Source organism: Molothrus ater, chromosome 14, assembly GCF_012460135.2.
Source record: "Molothrus ater isolate BHLD 08-10-18 breed brown headed cowbird chromosome 14, BPBGC_Mater_1.1, whole genome shotgun sequence".
Taxonomy (NCBI): domain Eukaryota; kingdom Metazoa; phylum Chordata; class Aves; order Passeriformes; family Icteridae; genus Molothrus; species Molothrus ater.
The window spans coordinates 12,166,316-12,189,472 of record NC_050491.2 but is presented as its reverse complement, the minus strand read 5'-3'; the positions used below and the strand labels follow the sequence as shown (position 1 = coordinate 12,189,472).

Sequence of the window (23,157 nt, the reverse complement as noted above, 5' to 3'; positions counted from 1 at the left end):
ACACGATTCTGAATGCCCTAGACTCAGCTATTAAAAACAAACAAACATAAAAACCCCCACACAACAAGAAAAAGAAAAGCTCCCCTGCCCCCCAGCCCAGTGTCCCAATGATGGTGTAATACCTCTTCATTGCAGAAAAGCTCTGTGCAATTGGGAGCTGTTAACTCTGGGGCTCACTAACCTCTCCATGGACTGTTTTGTTATAACACCCTTTCCCTTCACAGACAGCCCTGACAAGGTCAGGTGTCTGCTTTTTCTCTGCTGGTTTGAATTCTCCCTCCTTCCTCTCAAGCAGAGAAACAGAAGGAAGACGTGATATTATAAAAACTGAGAGTGAAACCTTTTTTATGGACTGAGCTGGATAGTCTAGGAAATGGAAGATTTTTTTTTTAAGTCAAGACCCATACAAACAACCGTAGGGCATATCCAGAGCATAATATTTACCTGATAAAGTCAAACAGGGCAGCATTTTTAAAAGCTCTCGCTTTATGGTGGTGTTTGCTGCTTCTTTTGGTGTTAAAGATGTTAGAGATAGTCAGCAGCAAATTAAATTCCAATTAAGTGGTTAGGTAATGATGCTTTGGGAAATCCCTTTTTAAGGGAAATCCTCATGGTTTGAAAATGAATCGGTGCAAATGAGAATTAGGAAGAAGGCAGAACCCGTGGAGGAGCTTTGGCTGAATTTTCATCTCTAGCTCAGCCTCTCCTGCCTGGCAGCTCATGCCACCTGCCTGCATAGCCAAATCTGGCTCTGTTCTTGGTAGCATTCTCCAAGTGTTTCTGCCAGTTGTGAAATCCATCTCTTATATCATGCAACAAGCTTGCTCAGAGCTGATTTTCTTGCTAAGCAACTCCTTTATCCCCTGGAAATATCCAGGTTTTGGTGGCGCTGAGGCTTGGCTGAGACACCCATGGGAGTGCTACAAGGAAGGGGCTGCTCCAGGAATGGAGACAGATCCTGCACTGGAAATCAAGCAAGACAGTCAGTGCTGCACACAGCATTCCTGCATCTTGCAGGGGCCTGCATGGTAGCATTGCCTTGGTCAATTAGCCTTTTTACTGTGAAACAGTAAAAAAAATTACTTTTATAAAGATTTCTTTTTTATATCTGTCAGTCTGATGCACCTTTGCTGTGATTCCTCCCTCTGCCCCATTTTTCAACTTGAGCCCAATGAAATTTGTTGTCTTGCTGTTGGTGGCTTTTACTGACTGTTCAACATCTTGTTGTGCCTGCTAATGCTGGGAGGTGGGGTCTGAAGTGCTTTCCTTCATGTCTCTGCAGTGATGCAACTCTTGTTGAGTTTCTCTGCTGCGAGCACCTGTCTGAGCTGCTTTCCCAGGCTGCCACACCTGCCCATTGCTCTCATCTCTAACAACTTCATTCTTTCCAGACTGAGTGAAGTGTTACAGAAAATGAATATTTACAGCTACAGGCAAACTTGTGTGAGTGCTTGTGAAGGCAGCTGGGAGTCTCAGACAAAAGAAGGTTGCTAATCAGAGCACAGGCATTTGTTAAACTGAGCCTCCTGTTGCTTGAGCCTTGAGCCAGAGCCAGCCTGTTCAGGATCCTGCCTTCTGACAGTCTGTAAACCTCAATCCACCCCTCATCCTTTTGCTTACAAAGGAGGAGGCAGCTGTGTCTGTTCCCACAGGCAGAGGAGGAACCTTTTATTTCTCCGCTTCAGGATTGTAGTGAACAATGTGGGAGCTGGAAAATCTCGGGACGCAAATCTCATTTGAAGTCGCACCAAGCCTGCCTAAATCCCCATTACAGACCCTGAGCTAGAGCTAGCAGAGGTGATAGAATGTGCTTATCAGTGCCTGTGTTTGTGTTCCTTGTTGCATCAGTCACTGCTCTCTCATGGTCAGAGGGCCACCAGGGCACCCGATGCCCTTTCACAGATGTGCGTAGGTGTCTGACTTGCTCCCATCCCTGTGGTGATACCTCCTGTCCAGGCTGGCTGGGTGGCACCTCATCAGTGCTTGGAAAGCAGCATGATGGCAGATGGGTGGAGGAACTCTGTGCTCCATCCTCTCTGTTTCTTAAACACCAAGCAGATCTGATCCAAGGGAGTTTCTGTGAACTCGGGGTCTTGCTGTTTCTCAAGCTCTTCTGGGCTTGCTCATGGTGCTTCTGCCATTCATGGAAACAGGGGCCATGCAAACAGCCTGTTCCTTGCATTTTTTTGGGAGTCTGACTCTGGGGAAACAAGTAGGTGTTGATTCAAACAGTTTTCTTGCAGAAGAGCAAAGTATTTCCTTTTTGCAAACAGTACTGGGTTTACTACTTTGTGCCAAAATACTCTCTCCATATACTGTTCAGAATCTTTTATTTGGGTTTGGTAGCTGTGTGCTCTCCATTAATATTTTGACACTGAATTCTGATTTTGTTCAAAGTTGTGGAAAATCTCTGGAGATGTGAGTTATGACCTACAGAATACACTGACAGCAGGTACCTTAATATGTTCAGAACACCATAATCATAAAATAACATACAGAGCTAAATATTGACAAGGCTAATGGGCTTTTTGACTTGTTAAAGAGTGTATTTCCCATCTCTGAGTTTGACACATCTGTTTTCTTAGTGGAAAGATAAACATAGTCCCAGGAAGTGTGGTGACACTGATACTGATTGTTGCTATGCTGCTGTTGGAAACTGTGTTGTTGAATGCAGCCTGGTTTCATACAGTGTTCTTTTTCTCTCTTTAGGTACTCCCTAAATTCATGAGATGGCCAACACCATGCAAATCTCCAAAGATGAGCTGGAGGAACTCAAGGAGGCTTTTGCTAAAGTTGGTAAGTCACACTGAGGAGGGCACCTCGCTCCTGTCTGCTGCACATTTGAATTGGATTTATCCCACCCCTGTGATGAGCAGCAGTGCCAGCAGGATGTGGGCATTCTGCTGGTCTCATGATTGTCTCTGTGCCAAGGAGTCCCTTGGCAGCTTTGTTGCTTCTGGCTTGTCCCTTTGGCCAAGGAGCACAAAGGCAGGAACAAGGCAGTCTGGCTATCAGGGAGCACTGGCAGACAGTCCTGTGCTCTTGCTCCAGGGTGGGCTTTGTTGCTTCCTGATGGCAGAAGAAATATCCAAACAGGTTTTGCATTGCTTTGGCCTTGGCAGCACTTCAGGACTTGCAGAGTTCTTGGTTCTGGTGGTGGTGGTTTGGCAGATTGGCTGAGCTGTGTGCATGGTCAGTGTGGGTGCTGCATTTCTGCCTTGTGCAGGTGCATTTTGGGGCTTGTAAGCAAAACTGAATTTGTTCACCTGGCCTCGATGGAGCAGCTTGTGGTGATGATCAATGCCTTGTGCTGAGCACACCTCCATTGCCCTCTGCTGGCTCCATCTCTGCTGATCTCCCTCAGCCTGCTGTGCTCCAGGGGCTGCTCCTTCTGCCTCTCAGCTTTCCCCCTGCCCTGGCATCACAGAAGCCTCTGGCAGGCTGCTTCAGGAAGCTGAAATGGGCAAAAGAACTGACATAATGGAAAACATGTTTTTCTGTTGGTTTAGTTTCTTGCTATGGCGTACTGAAGGGTCAGAGAACCAGCAGGGAGGGGTGGGATGGGCGCTGGAGCACAGCCCTGGGAGACTGAGGTCAGTGTGTTCAGCTGGGGAACCACACCCGGGACTGGCACTGGCCAGGATCAAGTTGCACAAGCAGTGAGAGCCAGCATTTTGTTTTTCTAACTGGACATGGGCATCACTTGAGCACTGGTTATAGATATAGAATCATAGTTGCCTCTTATCTGTATTGGGTGGTACCACCGTCTAGGACAGGGTGGCTGTGAAAGCTCTCACTTGCTCAGAATTTCCCATCTGCAGAGAAAAATGTGAATTTCAGAGGCAACTGATTCTCATGGAGCAGTAACCCCTCTTGGAACTTGAAGGAAGTTGCATTTTAAGGAGTTCCCTCTCCTCTCTTGCTCTCAGGACTTTTGCAGCAGGTAGAAGTGACCTGCCACAGAGGGAGATGTTCCTTGGGAGGAAGCATAGTGTTTCTCTCTGTCTAATGTGCCTCTTAGTGCAGTCTCATTAAGGCTGACACGTCAGCAGCCTGTTCTGTCCTTGGATACATTTAAAATTATTAACCTCTCTGGAATGTGGTGGCTTTTTGTGATTAGTGTGGGGGAAATGATCAAGATTAGGTTGGAAACAGGAGAAACACAAGTCCAATCCTGATTTCTTGTAGGAAACCAGCTCACCCTGCTCAGGATGTGGGTCCCTGTTTGGCTTTAAATTATAAAGGCAATGTCAGAACTTTAATATTAATGAGGAATGTGCTAATTATCCTGGACATACCCACAAATGAGATAAGATCTGCTAGTTCTTTTCAACTGCCTTGTTTTGTGTGCTTTAGGCATGGTAGAGCCCGCAAGCGTGTGGGACACACCTGTCAGGAGTGTTTCTAATGCTCTCATTCCCTTTATTCTTGCCTGAAGGAGCCATGTTTGCCCTGGATATAGGGCTGGTCCCTGGCTGGGTGACTGCCTTTCACTGAACTTCTAATAGCATCTCCAGTGAATGTGAACAGAAGCTGGACTAAGACTGCTATGTAAAATGAACCCTGTTTTTAATCTCCCAGCTATCTGGAAGATTTGGAACACAGCTGAGAACCATGGTTATAGCAAAACTCAGCTTGTTGGCTTCTAGGATGTCATGAAGGAGATGTGGGGAGGAGGAAACATTTCACAGGGTGCTCACCAAGGTGTGCCCTGCTCCAATGCACAGCTGGTTGGGCTTCCTGGAGATCTGCTTTAACTCCAGCATGGGGCAAGCTGCTGCTCTGCATGGGTAGGTTGATGGGGCTTTAAAGGTGTGTGTTTGACCAGCTTTTCTGTCTGCAGCTGGACTGGATTGAGACATCTGGGGATGCTGGGAGGCAGTGAGGTGATTTACTGTGTGCTCTGTCACCACTTGGCCTTCCATGCCACTTAAAGGTATTTCCTCTCCCCTGTGTAACTGATGTGCTGTTCTCTGACAGCCAGCAAAAGGCATGAGCCCCATAGACATCCTACTACTTATTAGAACAGTCCACAGGTGAGAAACCACTGCTGAAGGTTATCACTAAAGCCAGCTATAGCACAGACAAGCAGCTCCCACCATCCTACAGGCAGTTAATTGTCTTGGGACTGGTCCAAGGGGTAAAGAGCAGTGGGGGAAAAAAAGCTTTGTAATGTTTGAAAACAGTAATTAGTGGGGCATTGGAACTGTCTAGGCTTGGAGTGACCCACAGGTTAGTGGGAGAAGAACAGGTTGCTCCAGATCTCATTGGATCTCTGCATTTGTTCTGTGGAACAGGTGCCTGTGTGTGTACTTGGCCAAACAGGGGCACTTCAGAGGGGAGGTGTGGCAGAAGAAAATCCACAGACTTGCTCTGTTTATTTGTCTTCATTCTCTCTCCTTCTAAGATAAGCAGAGATAAGCATCTTTTCTGGAAACATGAAGTACTCAAAAATCATAACTGGGCTGAACACTTTGTTCAGCACTCCAAGGTGGTAAAACAATGCTCCGAAACGTTTGCTTAGGGCAAGTAGGGATCTGTGATCCTATGCTCCTGCTGAGCATATGTCCTTAAAAGGAAACGTGTGGGTTACTTTCCCCCTCTAGCATCCTGTTATTTAAGCTATTTTAAGTGCTTGTCCTCAGGAGGAAGCTGAGCTGGAGCTTGAAGCAGCTTTTGGGATTCGTCGCGGCTTTGCTGCGCCACCTGCACATGGCAGAGGTGCCGTGCCTGCTGCCATGACCTTTCCCAGGTTTAGCACGCTGGCATGCATGCATCTTTCAGTAGAAATAGGAAACTTCAGATGTGCTGTAGTTTCCTTTCCATCAGGCAGACTATAATGAATCCAGGCTGTAGCTTGTCTGTTAAAACAATTTTGCTTTCTTCCATTAGTAATCCTGGGCAGGCCGCCGAACCGTTTCATTTGGGATGGTTTCTATTCTGACTGCCTCTTGAGCTGCTGAACACCAGCTCAGATTTTGTTAGAGAGTTCTGTCTGAAGTCAGGGCCTGTTGCAGGACTTCTAGCAAAGCACCATATGGTGGGTCTTCAGTGATGCTGGAAATAGTTTTGGAACTGGCTGGTATTGCAGAGGTAGAGTATTTTGGTGTTTAACTTTTTTATTGAATGCTGCTTCTTTGTACATTTGATGCCAGAAGGGGAACAGAGACAGTAGGAAGGGAAGCAGCTGCCCTGTGGAATAGGGGTTGCAGGTCTATTTGTCATGTCAGGCTGATTGACGTGTTAAGAACTGGTCCATTTTCCACCTCATAGTCAATCACTACTTGATTCTGCTACCAAGCCAGAACCACAGGCCAGCAGCACTTTATGGTAAAACCAGCAGTTTTAACACTCAAATCTGCCCTTCTGTGGCCAAGAAGCTAAAACTTGAAATGAGAGCATCTTCAGTGCAAAACCAGTAACTTGGTGTGTGGTCTTAAAGTTAAACTAACAGACCTGATTTACTTGTAATTCCCACTCCCAAGTGTCTGGCACATGAATGCCCTTTTACTCTGTGAAATAAACCAGTGATGAATTTTTTTCCCAGAATACTATGGCTGAGTAGCTCATACAAGTGGGTGTTTGGGATGTTGTTAAGGGTTGCAAGAGCTTAGGTCCTGAGTCCTGAGGATCAAAGGTTATGAGTGAGTTAAGGTTGTCCTTCACACTTGATTTTGTGCTGTTTGTTTGAGCCCAGTGCAGCCTTTCCTGATGGGCAAAATCTTTCTTTGTGCCATGCTGCTGACCTATGTGATCTCTCTTGTGAGTGTGCGTTTTAGTGGCTCTTTGTGTGGCAAAGCTCCTATTTATTGATTTTATTTTTTTTTTTTTTTAGTGAGCAAAGGTAGATCTCTGAGCTAAGCACACCTAGAGGACTGGGAAGATGCTGATTGCAGGAGTGAATGAAACCAAACTGGGCAGATGTTGACCCAGCTTGGAGTAGATTCCTCATACCTGACCTGCAGGGCTTCATATGTAGAACCCAAGATCTTAATAGGTTTCAGCATCCTTTTATCCATGTGTCCCTTATTGGAGTTGCAGACTTTGGAGCTCAGTTTCCTGCTGTCTCACCTAAGAGGCTTCTGCCTCATTAAATACCATGCAAGGTTTTATCCCATCTGCATCTGAATAGGCTCAGACATAGCACATGCAAGCCTGAATCAGAAACACTTCTGAATGCTTGACCTAGACACTTAAAGAGGAAAACCTTTACAAATCTGAACCAAAATTGGATCCCATCAAGGATACAATTTATATTTTGAAGTCTTACTTTGCTCTGTCATTTGCCTGCTGTTTACATCTCCTCTTAACATTTGGGTAGCTGTAAAACTGAGGTGGTGGATTGACTGGAGGAAGTGATAAACAGATGATTTTGGATTTACCTGCTTAATTTGGCAGCATGCTGAGGAATTTTGGTTGGTTCAGTCAAGCACAGGCAAAAGCCAGGGAGTTGGCTGCAGGCTGAGGGTGAAAGTAAAGTTTTGTTTTAGGTTCATAGGCCCTGGAGATTAGGAAATCCCTTCTTGATTTATTTTCCTCACTGGCTGTAAGGAGGGGAAAAGATGCATATTGTAAAGTTAGCTCAGTAATAAAAATACTGTAATAGAAGAAGCTGTGATTTATCTAGAGGGGAAATAGTTTGCTCATGACATCTCAGGCTGGACTGTTAATAAATCTTGCCTTTGTAAGCTTGTATTATTTCAGAATAAAATTCTAAAATTGAGGGCCAGAGAGCAGCCTATTGTTATCATTAATCATTGCCCCAAACCACTTTATTTCCTCAGCACTATTGTAAACACTGACTTTTCATGAAGTAGTTTAGTGTATTTATTATTCCACTGGAATTGATGCTCTTCCTTAGTCTGAGACACAGAGACTGGGGTGTAGGAAGGAGTACAAGTTTGCTCTGGTTACCTCAGGTATTTGCCACTGTGCAGTTTCACTTTCTTGCTAACTGATAAAAACAATTTTAAAATCCCATATTCCCCTGTGGATCTGGAAAATGAGGACTGGTGGTGCAAACGTGCTGCTTGCTGGAACATTGCTGTGAAACAAAATCTAAAAACCACAGAATGCTCATTAAAAGTAAATTGACCCCCACAATTTGGTTAAAAAAAAAAAAAAAAACCACCAAAAAACCTGGACCTTAGTGCTATCCCCATTGTTTTCTTTATTCTTGAAAGTATATCTCACTTCAAGCATAAATACTATCCCCAGTGGCTGTGGTGAGATTCCCTCTTAAAGAAAACCAAATTCTGGGGCTTCTGCAGCTCTTCAGGCACTAAATTAACTCCCCTGGGCTGAGTGTAGCACTTGCCTACAGCAAAGGGATTTTAGCATCCTGTTACTGAGCCAGTAACAGCACAACATGCCCCGAATCCCTGCCTCCCCAAAGATGGGGCTGGAGGGTCATACTTATGTCTTGAGGTGTGAATCTGGGCTGTGCAACTACTTCAAATGCTCTGTCTGCTTGGGGACCCAACTCTGCTGAAATCTGGGTGCCAGCTCTGCTGTGAGCAGCACTCTGCTCATCCTGGGGAAGGAGGCACCCAGCCCCTGCCTGTCCATAGTGGCTGGAAAACCTCACTTGCCTGAAGAAGGTCTGGGGATGCTGGATTTGCCATGTGTGGTCAGTAGATGTGGTGATGTCCCCAGAGAGGGTGGGATCTGTGATGTGCAAAGCTCCAGTGTCACACTAGATTCTTGTTTTCTTCCTCAGAGAGGTGACACTATCCCACTAAACACACGGTGATAGACTGTGAAAGCCAATGTCCTGGCAGAGCATTCTTGGGCAGCAGTAAAATATCTGCAATTTGCTGTCAGTGTTAAATGGAGAATATCATTGACAACATGATAAAAATGCAACTGCAGAGCTGACTTGGTGTTTTTAGTTCAGAATATAAGAGGTGCTGTGTTTCATGACCATCTATTTTTAACATGCAAGGGCTCTGTGGTATTTAGGCATAAAAAGAGACATTCTGGAGATTGTTTATGAAAATACAGATGTTCTGTTGTGAAACTTTAACACCGGACTGGTCACATGCGCCCAGAGTCATCGTGGGCAGTCCTGCTTCAAAGCTGCTGTTGCCAGAGCTGGAGGGTTCCCAGGACTTGTGCTGGGGCACTCTCTGAGGATGTGCTGTGTGTATTGACTGTGTGCCTTTGGTCCCTATGGGTGTCCTTTGAACAATGTACTCCTTGATATTTTATTTTTGATGTGGCCATTCTGCTGTGTGCCCATGGATTCAGCAGGTGCCCAGTGTGCAGGTTGCTCTCCATGAAGCTCTTGGACATGGTGGGGGGGTCACATTTTTGCCCCTCTGTTGGGGGTCAGTTCTGTCAGGTACAGGGACATTTCTAAAACCTTCTGCTGCCTCTTCTCTTCCTCAGACCTCAACAGCAATGGGTTCATCTGTGACTACGAGTTGCACGAGCTGTTCAAGGAGGCCAGCCTGCCTCTCCCTGGCTACAAAGTGAGAGAGATCATCCAGAAGCTCATGATTGATGGTGACAAGAACAAAGATGGGAAGATTAGTTTTGAAGAGTTCGTCTATGTAAGTGATATTTCTGAATTGCCTGCAGCCTGGGGGGCCCCTTTTAGACAAAGCTAAGGAGAGGAGATCAAACCTGACTTCTCAGCCACTTACCCTAATCCTAATTTTCTTTTGACAAACTCATCATTCTTGGCATGTAAAAATCAGTTCTTTGTACGGGTATCTGTATATGATCAGTCTTTTGTACTGTTATTGACAGCCTTTAGATTTGGACAGAGGAGAAATATTGGTTGGTTTTTGAACAAAAGCCAACCAACCAACCAAAAGGAATCCATGTGTGATAGCTTCATTGGAGGCCAAAATACTGTTTCCACATGATGTGACAACTGGAAAGAAAGGCTTGCAATGATCCAAGCTTACAGTATTTACTGGAAGCTATTCAGTTTTTCCAGGCACACAGATGAATGCTTGTTTTCCCTGTGTATCAGTATAATTTCCTTTCTCGGTTTAATGGGACTGCAAGTATTTGCTAAAGAGTTGAAAGGGCATCTCAAGACACACTTGGATTTGTGTTAGGTGCTAATTTAGGAAAATTCAAATCTCTTGCCTGGAAAAGGAAAAACAGGAATAAGGTGATGGGTACAAGCTGGAAGATCAGTCTTTTTTAGTAGAATTTAAACATTTATTAATTTTTAATAAAAGGCCAGAATTTAAACATTTATTAATTTTTACAAAAGTGCAAGGCTTCTTCAATGTATGTTTTTCATCCTTTTGATGCTCTGATGACTGAATGCTGAAGGAGTAATTAAAGTATTAGCAGTACATTGAGGGAGCTGTTTTCATGTCAATTAGTTTTCTTGATATTTCTTAATTTATCTTCACTTTCTGTTCCTTAATTGTTTTCAGACCCTCTGAACTTTTTGAGTTCGGAGCCAACTAGTAAGTTGGAGTTTGCAGTTTGTAAACACTTGCATGCTGGGTGCATGTTTCAGCTGTTGGTTTGAGCTGGTCCATAACTCTTAACTTTGCTCTAGGAAGGAGGAAATAAATCTCTTCTGTCTCATTTGAAAGGTACCAAAGATCGAGTAAAGACAAAATGTCTTAGGGCAGCTGAGGTGTACATTAGCAATGCTTAGCTGGATGATTTTTACAAACTGAACTCTTGCTCTGAGCATTTTTGCTGGAGTTTATGATACAAAGAATGACATGAACTGTCTTTACATTGGGACCAAGTGATTTAGAGCACATATTCTCAAGAAGATAGTAGTTAATCCAGGAAATTTTAAAATAAATAGATCTAAAACAAAATCCTTGTGGTTAAAGCCAACCAACCAGAAATCCCCCAACTTTTGGGCTCTCAGATCTTCAGTCAGCTTTACCTGATCAACCTCTGCATGCCATCAGGAGATGATTTAACTGTGCTGTATCATCATTTTGACTTGCCACCTTCCCTGTGTTTAAGGGACAGGGAAGGTGAGGTGTGACAACCAGCAGCCTGGCCCTGTAGTTTCATTGTCCTTTTCTGGGTAGTGTTTAGAAAACCTCTACACATTTCATTTGTGTTTTCAGCTTGGTTGAAACTAATTTAGTTTAGTTTTGAGGGAGTTACAGTAGGCTTTCCAGCCACTGAATGTGTTTTTTACTAATAGCTGCTCAGTTCTGTAGGGCCTTGGGGCCACTAACAGTAGCATCCAACCTGTGCATTTGGCATGTGCAGTCATCTGTGCTAGAGCATCTCTTCTGCTCTCCAACAAGAGGGTGTTTCACCAGTTAGGCAAAGCCTGCTGAGGAAGGGGGAATCTTTACTTGGAGCACTCATTGTTACACTTTATTGCAGATTTGACTGTTACATGCTTAAAGAGAGTTGTTGTTGGGTTGTGGATGAAGTCTTTTGTGTGAACTAAAGTCACAGTCACATGAGCATCTGGCTTACACAGAAAGGTTAAAATTGCACCACAGCTTTCTCAAGTTTGGCCCTGCAGGACCTGCTGCATGTGTTACCCGTGCTCAGACTGCAAAGGTTTCATGGTTTTTTCTTGTGGTCTCTTGAAATCTACTTGTAAAGGTAAATGTATGCAAAGTGCTTCATGCCTGATGCTTCTGTTTCAATAGGCACTTGCAGTGTGTGTTTGAGAAAGTGGGATGACTCTGCCCACTGTCCATATCAGATTTAATACCACTACAACCCTTGCTGGGCCCTTCACATTTGCTGATTTTACTGTGAAGTTTGCTTTAAAGCTGAGAAGAAATAGCTCCTTCTGTGGTCCTTTTTAGTTTATGAAGATGAATTTTTCCTGCCTAACAGAGCACTTTCAATTGTAGATTTTCCAAGAGGTGAAAAGCAGTGATATCGCTAAAACGTTCCGGAGAGCCATTAACAGGAAGGAAGGAATCTGTGCCATTGGGGGCACCTCAGAGCTCTCCAGCGAGGGCACCCAGCACTCCTACTCAGGTACCACTCTGATTCTCACTCTTCTCTTGGCTTTTTGGAGGTCCTATGCCAAAACCAGCCCATTTCCACCACACCATGTCAAGTGTTGTGCTCTAGTTCTCTGAGAGCGGAGTGATCTCACATCAGGGTGAAAGCAGGACAGAATTTATGTGCTGCAAATTTAACAGTGTATAAGTTAAATGTGTTCTTATTTGCTTGCTGATGAAGTCCTTGTGTCACACTTGAGTATGATAAAGTTGTTAAGTAACAAGTAAATAATAGAAATATTCTGATAGTTGTGAACATCTTCTTTCTTTATACTTCATGTGGCCAAACAAATGTATGGTGATGATAGAGGGGCTGTTATTTCCCTGGGCTATTGTACTCTGCTTCTTTTGGGAAAATCTTAGTTATGAAAAAACCTGTATTAAATTTATGATTGGTTATCTTAGAGGAGGAGAAATATGCCTTTGTAAACTGGATAAACAAAGCCCTGGAAAATGATCCCGACTGTCGGCACGTTATCCCAATGAACCCAAATACAGATGACCTGTTCAACGCTGTGGGAGATGGGATTGTGCTATGGTAAGTAATGATGGCTCTTGAATTAAAGACGTTAAAAATCAGCAAAATAACTTTGTGAAAATGCAGTTTGGGGATTTTTCATCCTATTCTGGGCTGGTTTTGTGACTGATGTGTATGCATAACGTTTTGCACATATGAAAAGAGGCTCAGTCTCTCAGGCTTTCATTGCCATTGTGTGATGCCTCAGCTTTGGTGCCAGCTGATATTTTCATCCAGTGCTTTTGTTTGAGCTTGAGACTGAGTTTGCTGAGGGGGCAGAAGGTGCTCTGTGGGAACAGGAGTTGTCCTGGTGCAAACTCAGCTGGGTGCTGGGTAGCTTGAGGAGAGGCACATGTGATAAATGACCCATTCTCTTGGATGTTTAAGCAGACAGTGTTCTCCATGGGAATGTTAGTGACCTTATTATGCATTAACCCAAAAATGGATTTTCTGGGAGTCTTCTTGTTCTTTTTAATAACTGCACTAAGTAGGTTTGGTGACTTATTCTGTTACATGCTGAGAACAGAAGGCTTCCAGGGCTGCTAAATACCAGCAGCCTTCTGTGTATGAGATTTTTGTTGGTTTTATGGGTTAGGTTCGTTTGTTTTATTGTAAGTGAATTAATATAGTGGAGAACTGGATCAATCAAGAATTTCAGGATCTCTGTATCAATACACAAAGTAAGTTTAAGTGAGTTACCTCTTTAACTGCTTTTATTTTTTAACTTTAGCTTTTGATGGATATTTTTAGTTTATTTATTTCCCAAGTTTCAAGTAATTAATGGCTTTAGGCAAAGACTGAACTGAGTAGGAAGTAGTTCATACTCTAAAGTTTAAATTTGCCATTTTTGGTGTTGATTAAAAATTCATTGTACTCACATGCTCCCCACTGAGCTCTCCAAGTGTTTGTTCTTTTTTGGGGCAGGTTTTCCTGCCAGCAGTAGTAAACCTTTACAATAGGAGGAAGTTTGTTTTCTTACTAGAATGTGCAGTGGATGTCAGCAGAGCAATGAGTCTTCACTAGTTCAGGAACTACACTGTGAATAATTCATGTGCTCTTTTTGCTCCAGCAGCTGAGATCAGTAGTGGCTGGGAACATGTTTAAAGTTTCAGGCTTAGCTATTAGTTACAAATACATTCTTGATAATGTAAATATTAACTTCTGATTTATGCAGTCTTGATTTTTATGTTAAAAAAATACACAAAAACAAGCAGGCTAAAGGAAATGTGCTGTGGTGAGTATTGTCACAGTGCATTGAGTTTTGTTCAGATTAAATACTAAGTGTTTTTCAAATATCACTGGTTTTCTTCCTAACAGCAAAATGATCAATCTTTCTGTTCCTGACACAATTGATGAAAGAGCAATTAATAAGAAGAAACTCACACCATTCATAATTCAGGTATAAAGCTTTTCTGTATTTTATTTTCTGAAATTCATATTAATATAGAAGTAATGAATGTTGCATGGTAGCTCAAGACGTTTTGTGGAATGTTGGAAAGGAGCAAATTTTATAGCTTCTGTTGAATTATTAATGCAGTTTTGTACCATGCATAATTGACAGTTCTGTGGCCATGGTTAAAAAATGCTGAATTAATGACAAAATGGGTAAAGTGGCTGAAATGTTGTGGACACGTGATATTGCTGTGGTGATTAGGTACAGCACTGTCTTTTTTAAACAGTGTGATATTGGTGTTAACCATGAATCATTTCATACTGGGGCAGGTTGTTTTTGTGAGGATGCCTCTTTGTGTGTGCAAATTAGCACTTCTCTAGCCTTATTCTTGTCGATGCCACTAGGTGCAACTAACTCAGAGGCTGAAACTAAATACCAGAGGCTGAAATTAAACCCTGGTGCCTAGTTCAGTTCTTATTGATTCAGCCTGCTGCCACCACAGCTCCCTTAAAACTTCAGCTGGGAGGGTTTCCTCTGAGCTGGAGCAAGGGCAAGGGGGGAACCTGCACTCTGCTGGTGCTGGATGACAGGGAAGGCAGCATCTCCCTGGGCTGTGTGTGACTGGGCTCTGCTGTTTGCAGGAGAACCTGAACCTGGCCTTGAATTCTGCGTCTGCCATCGGCTGCCATGTTGTCAACATTGGCGCGGAGGACTTGAGGGAAGGGAAGCCCCACCTGGTGCTGGGGCTGCTCTGGCAGGTCATCAAGATCGGCTTGTTTGCTGACATAGAGCTCAGCAGAAATGAAGGTAATGAAATCCTGAGTGATTCCTCTACAGCATGGGCACAGCCTGGCTTGTGCTGTCAGCCCCAGCCCTGCCTCTTCCCCCCTCCTCTGTGCTGGAAGGAGGATCATCAGGGTGTGTGCCAAGCTGACGTTCTCCAGCCTGTTGGGAGCTGTGCAGCAGGGTCATGCAGGTGGGCTCTGCCAGCCTGGTGATGTGTACCAGCCTTGCAGAGCTGGCTGAACACCAGCCTGCAAGTCAGGATGCAGCTTGGCTTCAACCTGGGCACACTCTGCTTGGTGATGCCCTAGGCTGCTCCAGCTGCAGGCTCCTATGGTGTTGGGATGTGGCAAAAGCTGCTTGGATCCTTTTAGGATTATAGACAACTGCATAGCTTTATTAAAAAAAAAAATTAAAAAGGGGGCTTCAGCTCTGTGGTAGTTATTTGGTTCTAAAATCCTCCTTGCTACTGTCAGTGGAGCAGCTTGGGCTCTCACTTTGTCCTTGGTGGTGAGAGACTGATGCTGCAGATCTCTCCCTGTGCTCACTTGGTCCTGCATGACAGCCTCCAAAATTTAAACTTTTTCAAATCATCTGAAGAGCTCTGATATTCCTGCATGTACTATCAGGGCATCCAGATGGATGGAAGGGCTTCAGTGTCTTTTATTTAAGCTTCCCCATCATGAAGTGTTGACATTGTTTGGTTTAGATTGAAAATTCATGGCAGAGGAAGCACTGGCCAGCTGAAAGGGTGCTTATCTTGGCTCCTTTGGGTTTTTTTTAATGGTGCTTATGAAACTGCTTGGAAGCATTTTTCATTGACATAGAAGTGCATTTGAATTTAGCTTCCTGTCATCAGCTTAAAAGACTGCACATAATAAGTCCAGAGAATTTTGTTACACAAGAAAAGGGAAAATACTTTTTTACACATATATTTCTAGATCATTTATACTCCTCTCTGTGTAACAACCAACTCAAGAAAGCTTTGCTAATACCCAGGATATTTTGACATAATCAGTAGTTGGTATTGTACCCCCCTGAAATCTTGCTGCAGCTCAAATTCTGGCATGCAGGTTTGACTCTTCCCTCACAATCCTTTTTCTTGTAGCACTGGCTGCCTTACTTCGTGATGGTGAAAATCTGGAGGACCTTATGAAACTATCCCCAGAAGAGCTGCTCCTAAGATGGGCCAACTTCCACCTGGAAAACGCAGGCTGGCACAAAATCAGTAACTTCAGCTCAGATATCAAGGTACCAGAGCTCTCCTGGTTTGCAGTGCCTGGGAAAAGACTGGGAGCTGGACAGGGATGTGTTTGCATGTGAAAATGAGGCCTTTCCTCCTCAGGCAGGACCTTTCTTGACCCTAACACACTGAGTGCTTTTACCAGGGGGGTTTGGATGTTGTATTTGAGGTCCTGCAGTGCTGTTCTCTCTTGCCATGAGGGTGAGCCCAGTGTTGAACTCTGTTTCCTCCAGTGCTGCTGTTGTGTGTTTTAATCAGCTATTAAACTGACATTGCTTATATGTTTTCAAATGTCCTTAGTCCATATTTTGATGGAGATAACAGGGGAAATGCTTCACTGGAGAGTGAGACTTCCACATACTCTTAGCAGGTGATGACATTTCATCTAAAATGTCATGGGGCTGGAGAGAGGAAGGGAAACAAAAGCTCTTATTCTTCACCCTGGGCTTAGTAGGAATGGGAGTGGGGACTCCTAAAGCTGCTTTTCACATGTGAGTGGGGACACTGGTGAGAAATGGAGGAAGGTGACTCTGGGTCAGTGTGGGGCATCTGGACACTGGTCTCAGCAGTTTTCTGGAGCTTACTCACATGGCCAGCAGTTTCAAGTAGGAGAAAGAAGATTGAGATAGAAAAAGAAATTGATAACTGAGGTGTATGAAGATCATAGATCTGACCTGTTGTGTGCATGGGCACTCTTATTTCCAATTTCAAAATTACTTACAGTTTTGCTGATAGCTGTTGGCTTCTCTGGTGCATCCCCTAGGCTGCCATGATATGCTGAGGTCCTCCCTAGTGCTGAGGACTAAAAGGACATGTAGTTGATAAATAATCACTACAGCTATTGGCTCCTCCTGCTTTGTGACCATCCCTGGCCTCTCTCCTCTAAGCTGCTCTAGCTAATGGGCAGGCACAGAAGAAAACATTCAGACATCTTATAATCAGATTTTTGCTTGGAATTCGTCTTCATGGAGCCATTTTCATCATTGCTGTGGCAGTAGGAATGGCTGCCTTGTTGAGAGGTTAGGGCTGCCTTGGGGTATCTGGGGGCCATGAGTGAGAGCAGCATGGGGTCATTGCCTCCTCCAGCCACTGCAGAGGTGGCTGTGACACCAGAGCTTGTAGCAAAGGCAGCTTTCAAACAGTCAAACCACATAATTGTCTTCTTAAATATTTCTAACCTTTTCCCTTTGTTTCCTTTCCTGCTGCCTGGATTTCTACCATTGTGCTCTCTTTTAAGCTTACAGATTTTGGCAATTCAGTAAAGGTACATAAGCCAATTATGCATGGTGACTTGTAAAAAATGAGCTTGAAATGAATTGTTATGGTGTATTCACTGCTGTGCAGGAGAGCTGAATTTTCTTTTTCATTCATTTCAGGATTCTAGAGCCTATTTCCACCTCCTCAATCAAATTGCCCCCAAAGGGCAGAAAGAAGGAGAGCCTCAGATTGATATTAACATGTCAGGTTTCAATGTAAGTATTCAGGCTGTCACGTCCTCATCCTGTAGAATCCTGAGCTCCCTGTACCCTGTCATTGCCCCATGACATCTGGATAACCTGGTATCTTAATTTCTAGAGCGTGTACAGTGTCAGTGACCATGTGCACACCTCAGGTGTGTGCTCAATGAGTGCTTGCTGCCAGCCTGGTCACTACCCTCCAATTAACAGAGACAATTGAGAAATCCTCTGTGGCTTTGCTCCATTTGGGAGCATATTGACTTCTTTTGAGCCACTAGGCTCCAAAAGCATTAAAGTTTGACAGCATGTGAGCTTGGAAAGAAAAGAATGCTAAGAAAAAAGGCAAGACAAGGCATGACAATAGCACAGCAGCAGGGGTTGGTGTGTGGGCCTCATCCCTTCACCCAGTTAGTGACTGATGCCAAACATGGACTTGTGACATGGCTCCAGACAGTGGTCAGGAGCTTCCCATCTGCTGTGCAGTGTGGCCCAGGGTGTTCCATGACAGCTGCTGTCCGTTGCATCCCTGCAGGAGAAGGATGACTTGCGCAGGGCAGAGTTCATGCTGCAGCAGGCGGATCGGCTGGGCTGCCGCCAGTTCGTCACGCCGGCTGACGTGGTCAGTGGCAACCCCAAACTGAACCTGGCCTTCGTGGCCAACCTGTTCAACAAGTACCCAGCACTTACCAAGCCTGAAAACCAGGACATCGACTGGACCCTCTTGGAAGGTGATGGCCCTTATCAGTCACAAAATTAGCAGGGGGGGACTGTCTAAAGTAAACAATTATGTCACTGGAGGCTGTGCCCTGCAGACGTATCTCTGTTGAAGTAACACCTATGATTTGAGGCTTCAGTGCTGCAGTGGGTGTTTACTCATTTGGGGCAGATGAGAAGGGCACCTGGCAGCCTGTTCAGCTGCTCTGACCCTGTTGTGGAGCCTGAACCTGTAGGCAGTCTGCAAGGACCCCATCACTCACCATGCCGGGGAATTTGGTTTTGCCGTTTCCTGTGATGGGCAAGAAAACCTCAGAAATGCAGTGAGATGTCCATGGGAATGCTAATTGTTGGCACAACTGGGACTGGGCTGTGACAGCAGTTAGCTAACACCCATGTGAAAGACCTTTCTGCTCCTTTTTCTTGCAGAAAGTGCAAAAGGCTCTTCTGAGGCCTGAGGAAATCAAAATGACATCTAAGACTAGATAGCAGGGTCATCCTCTTCCTTTGAAAAAAATTATAAAAAAATTACTCTTTCTCTGCTTAAAACCTCCTGGTGAGCTCTGCTGCTCAAAGCTCCCTGCCTTGCAGGGTGGAAATCCCTGCTCAGCTTTGAACTTGCAGAATTTGCACTGAACCTGTTTTCCATCACGTAGGAGAGACGCGTGAGGAACGGACCTTCCGCAACTGGATGAACTCCCTGGGTGTGAACCCCCACGTAAATCACCTCTATGGGTAAGCTTCAGGCTCTTGGAAGACACAGCTTTCTTTTTTTTTTTTTCCTTCTTTTTATTGTTGTTGTTGAAATTGCAAACACCTGTAAAGAATAGTAATTATTCATGATGTGACAAAGTCAGAGTGCACTCAAATCTTGAAGCATTAGACTTAATCCGTGTTTTCCACTTTAGAGATCTCCAAGATGCACTGGTAATACTACAATTATATGAGAAGATCAAAGTTCCTGTTGACTGGAATAAGGTTAACAAGCCTCCATACCCTAAACTTGGAGCAAATATGAAAAAGGTAAGCATGTCAAAAGATTTTAAAGGAAGTCATGGACACTAAAACTTCCTGTTTGAGACTTCCAGTCAAGTGTGTGTGTTTGTGAGTGATTTTGCTGTTTAAACTCTTGTCCTGTGTAGCTGGAAAACTGTAACTACGCTGTAGACTTGGGAAAGCATCCAGCTAAATTCTCCCTGGTTGGCATTGGAGGGCAAGATCTGAATGATGGAAACCCAACGCTGACACTGGCCTTGGTCTGGCAGTTGATGAGAAGGTAGGACCCCTCTCAAACATGTGAAACTTGTAAATGTACAGAGTTTGGAAAATTTCTTCCATGAGAGCATTGCAGTACAGGAATAGGTCACCATGATTGTAAAACCTCTGTCCTTTGTGGGGTGTCTGAGACACACCTGGACAAAACTGTGATAGAGCTGCATATGAGAGTCTGGAGCAGACACCTCTGGACAGCTTGTGGGTGGACCTGTGATCATCCTGTGACAAGGATCACCTCTCTCACCTACTCAAGTCTGGCCACAAACAGAAACCCTGAGCAGTAACATTACACAACTTTTATGTTCTGATTTTTAATTGGAAATTGAGAGGGAAACATTCTGGGGCTGCTTCATAGATCTCTTGCATTGGAATGGGGGAAAGAAGAAACGTAATAGCAGATAAAATTGTTCTTCCTGTTACCTAGTTCTGAAGAATTGTAAGATTATGCAAATATATGTCTGGAAAAAAGGTGCATGGTAGCTCCTAATTTGGTATTAGAGGTCTGAATGCCAGCTCTGAGGTAATCCACACCTTTTAGGTAATAAAGCAAATGCTCAATGATAAAACAGTTTAACAAGTGTCCTGAGCCCAGGCAATTTTGTGAGCTCCTATTAAAGGACATGAAATGCTAGAAAGACTAATGCTTTAACAGAAATCACACTTCAGATAAGATACCTCGTTCTTTCTTTTTGCTAAAGGATTTTTAAAAAAATCCCAAACCCAGAGCTGAGACTATGTAAAGAGTTTCTAAGCTGCCATGGTTCATGTTGCATCCTGGCTGCATGGCTTTGTCCTGGCTCTGTGCCTAATCTTGTTCTCTCTGCTGGTTCTCAGGTACACGCTGAATGTCCTCGAGGACCTGGGTGATGGTCAGAAAGCCAACGATGACATCATAGTCAGCTGGGTAAACCAGACCCTGAAAGAAGCTGGCAAGTCCACCTCTATCCAGAACTTCAAGGTACAGGTTTCCTTCTTGCCTACAAAAGGAGAGCAAGTGCCCAAAAATTTTTTCCTCAGCTGGAGGAACAGCAGGGGCATCTTAGAAGGAGTTTAAACAGGATAGGATTCAGACTATGCTGGGAACTGAGTGGCTTCAGGCTGTAAGACAGGAGAATGTTTAGGACTGCCCATAGTGGGTAGACCTCCCAGTAGTGCCTGAGGAGGGAGGGTGGGCAGGATCTGGGGCAGAGATGGGAGGTGAGATGCTGGCAAGCAAAGGGGCTGGAGCTGGTGTGCATTTGGAGGTGAGCATTGTGCCTTGAAGGGCTGTGCTCAGCAGGGCAGAGCTGCTGCCTGCACAATGATTGCTTCTTTGGATTTCCAGAGCACTTGCAGTAAATTGGAGTAAGAGTATTGTATTATCACCAAAGCTGAGGCAGCAGTTTGGTTTTCCCTCTGGTCCACCTGGGATAGTCACTAACACTGCTGCTTTGAAAAGGCTCATTTAAAACTTCTCTGGTTGCATGTAGCAGAGCAGCTGAATTGAGGTGAGAATTATGGACACTCATCTTTACTTCCCTGTCCCTGTATTCTCTAGGACAAGACCATCAGCACAAGCTTGGCAGTTGTGGATTTAATTGATGCCATCCAGCCTGGTTGTATCAACTATGACCTTGTAAAGACTGGTCACCTATCGGAAGATGACAAGCAAAATAACGCTAAGTGAGTTTGCTCTCTCAAAAGCTCTTTGGCATTGAAAGGGTGCACATTCAGTGTGCTGGCCTCAAGCTGCAGGTGTTTTGATCAGTTTATTGCTGTGGTTTTCAGTCTCTTTTAGCACAGTACTTTTTACACAGGCAGCACCTATGAAATCGAGTTGCTGTCCTTGCCCGTGACACTGGAGGGAGCAGTTGGCTGAGCTCTGGCTCGCTGAGAGAAATGCAGAGCAGCTCCAGCAGTTCTTACCAGTGACACTCCATTTCTCACCTGTTTGTTCAGGCATTTAAAGTGTTCAGCTGGTGGCTTGGAGTTTTGAAATTGAACCCTTGTATGTCTTATGTCTTGTTGAATCATCACAGATTGTCAAGTTTAAAGTATGCATATTAAAGCATGCCTTTGAAATGTGTGTTCTGTGACTGTTCTGCAGTGGCAGAATGACAGCAAAATTTCTGGCAGATAATAGTCTCACTTTGTTATTCATAAGGAGCAAACAGAAAAGGAAGTGTTACATGATTAATCCTTCATTATATATGCTATTAGCCCTAACAAATATTAATTAAGATTCTTTAACTGTCAGTAAAGTGGACTTGACATTCAAAGGTCAATTTGCACATTAAAAACACTTTACTGTGTTTTTGTTTACTGAAAAGGAAAACAGCAAAAAAAGAGAAAAACTTGTAAAACAGAAGGATGTGGTGTGAATAAACTGTCCCACGTGTTGAATCTTATTAAAGAATAGGTGAAATTGCGTTGCATGGGGCAGGATTTGACTTGCCGTTTACTGATAGCAGTCTCGGTGCTTGACCACCTTTTCTTTCCATGGTGAATAGGTATGCTGTGTCCATGGCAAGAAGAATTGGTGCCAGAGTTTATGCTCTTCCAGAGGATCTTGTGGAGGTGAAGCCAAAGATGGTCATGACCGTGTTCGCCTGCTTGATGGGCAGAGGAATGAAGCGAGTATAAAAGGGATGATCCACGTAAAGAAAAAAAAACAAAATGCAACAAAAACCCAACCTGCCACCCTGGGTGCATGAGTAGCAGATGGGCTGTGACCACGTTGAAATGCTGTTGGCCTTGGAACTGTTGAAGTTCAAAGGACTTTGTTTTGCTTTGCAAGACAAATTTATTAAAATTCTCAGGGGGAGGAGTTATAACCAACAGATGTGCTCTTTTCCCAAAGGAAAGTTTAACTTATCAAGAGCTCACAGAAATGCATTCATAGCAGACCTGCATCTTGCAATATTGCTCTGGAGCTGTTTTCACTCCATTATTTCTCAAATACTTGATGTGTGGTTTTATACCCTTGAGGGCTATAAGGTGGTTGGTATAAGTTGTAATGGAAACAAATCTAATTTCTATCTGCAGTCCACTTTAATTTCTATCATACAGTCCAAGCATATTTTAGGTTTGACCACATCCTTAATTTTGCAAATAAATCTACAGTACAAGTTGGGACCTGCAGGCCAGCTCGCAATGCTAAATGAGAAATGTGTAATTAGGAAGATGTACTTCCTCTGGTATTCTTTGTACATGGTGCTTTTTTGTACATCTAACTATTTTGATTACTTTAAAAATAAAGCATGGCAGTTTTTTCTCTTGCTGCTTATAAAAAGGGTTTTTTTTTTTTCTTTGTTTGTTTGTTTTTTAAGGTTATACTGCGTATGATAATACCACCATCCTTGGACCTCTTGCAGTAACATATGATCATGTTGCTGATGGCACGGTTACACCTGAGAATGGAAGTGAATGCATTTTTGTATGCATCTTGGTTCAGTTCTGTGCACCTAGAAAATAATTTTTACAAAAATCTGCATGAAAACTATAACTTTTTTATTTAAAATGCTGTTAGATACAAAACCATACTACATTGTGGAGAGGTTTTGTGCAGGGAAGAGGCAAATGGTATGAACAGCAGGGTTCAATAAAGTGAACAGCAAATGTGCTGGAATATAAAATTATTTTTAGAGATAAATGGAAGGAAGCATTGTCGCCAAAGAAGGAAGATGCTGTATCCATAGGATTTCATATTCTCTTGCTTTGGCAAGCTGTTTGCTATATTTTGAGATCATATTGCTATTCCAAGCTATTCAAAGTGATGTAATATGGTGGCAAAGCATCAGTTGAAATAAAAACATTTAAATACA

General features: G+C 43.7%; 1 protein-coding gene across 4 annotated transcripts in view; it reads left to right on the top strand.

Annotated features, from left to right (window-relative positions):
- The window catches only part of PLS3 (plastin 3), a 49,993-nt gene extending 26,836 nt beyond the window's left edge, over positions 1-23,157 (top strand). For 3 of the 4 annotated variants that reach the window (XM_036402286.2, XM_036402285.1, XM_036402287.1), the window contains exons 2-17: positions 2,710-2,796; positions 9,391-9,554; positions 11,817-11,946; positions 12,378-12,510; positions 13,807-13,888; positions 14,524-14,689; positions 15,774-15,916; positions 17,146-17,172; positions 17,285-17,380; positions 17,898-18,093; positions 18,736-18,814; positions 18,988-19,102; positions 19,222-19,355; positions 20,189-20,312; positions 20,892-21,016; positions 21,844-23,157. In XM_036402286.2, the coding sequence (XP_036258179.1) occupies positions 2,730-2,796; positions 9,391-9,554; positions 11,817-11,946; positions 12,378-12,510; positions 13,807-13,888; positions 14,524-14,689; positions 15,774-15,916; positions 17,146-17,172; positions 17,285-17,380; positions 17,898-18,093; positions 18,736-18,814; positions 18,988-19,102; positions 19,222-19,355; positions 20,189-20,312; positions 20,892-21,016; positions 21,844-21,976 (1,914 nt within the window). In that variant the 5' untranslated portion in view covers positions 2,710-2,729 and the 3' untranslated portion in view covers positions 21,977-23,157. The remainder of the gene's footprint in view (positions 1-2,709; positions 2,797-9,390; positions 9,555-11,816; positions 11,947-12,377; positions 12,511-13,806; positions 13,889-14,523; positions 14,690-15,773; positions 15,917-17,145; positions 17,173-17,284; positions 17,381-17,897; positions 18,094-18,735; positions 18,815-18,987; positions 19,103-19,221; positions 19,356-20,188; positions 20,313-20,891; positions 21,017-21,843) is intronic. The other variant, XM_054516368.1, reaches the window with a different exon arrangement.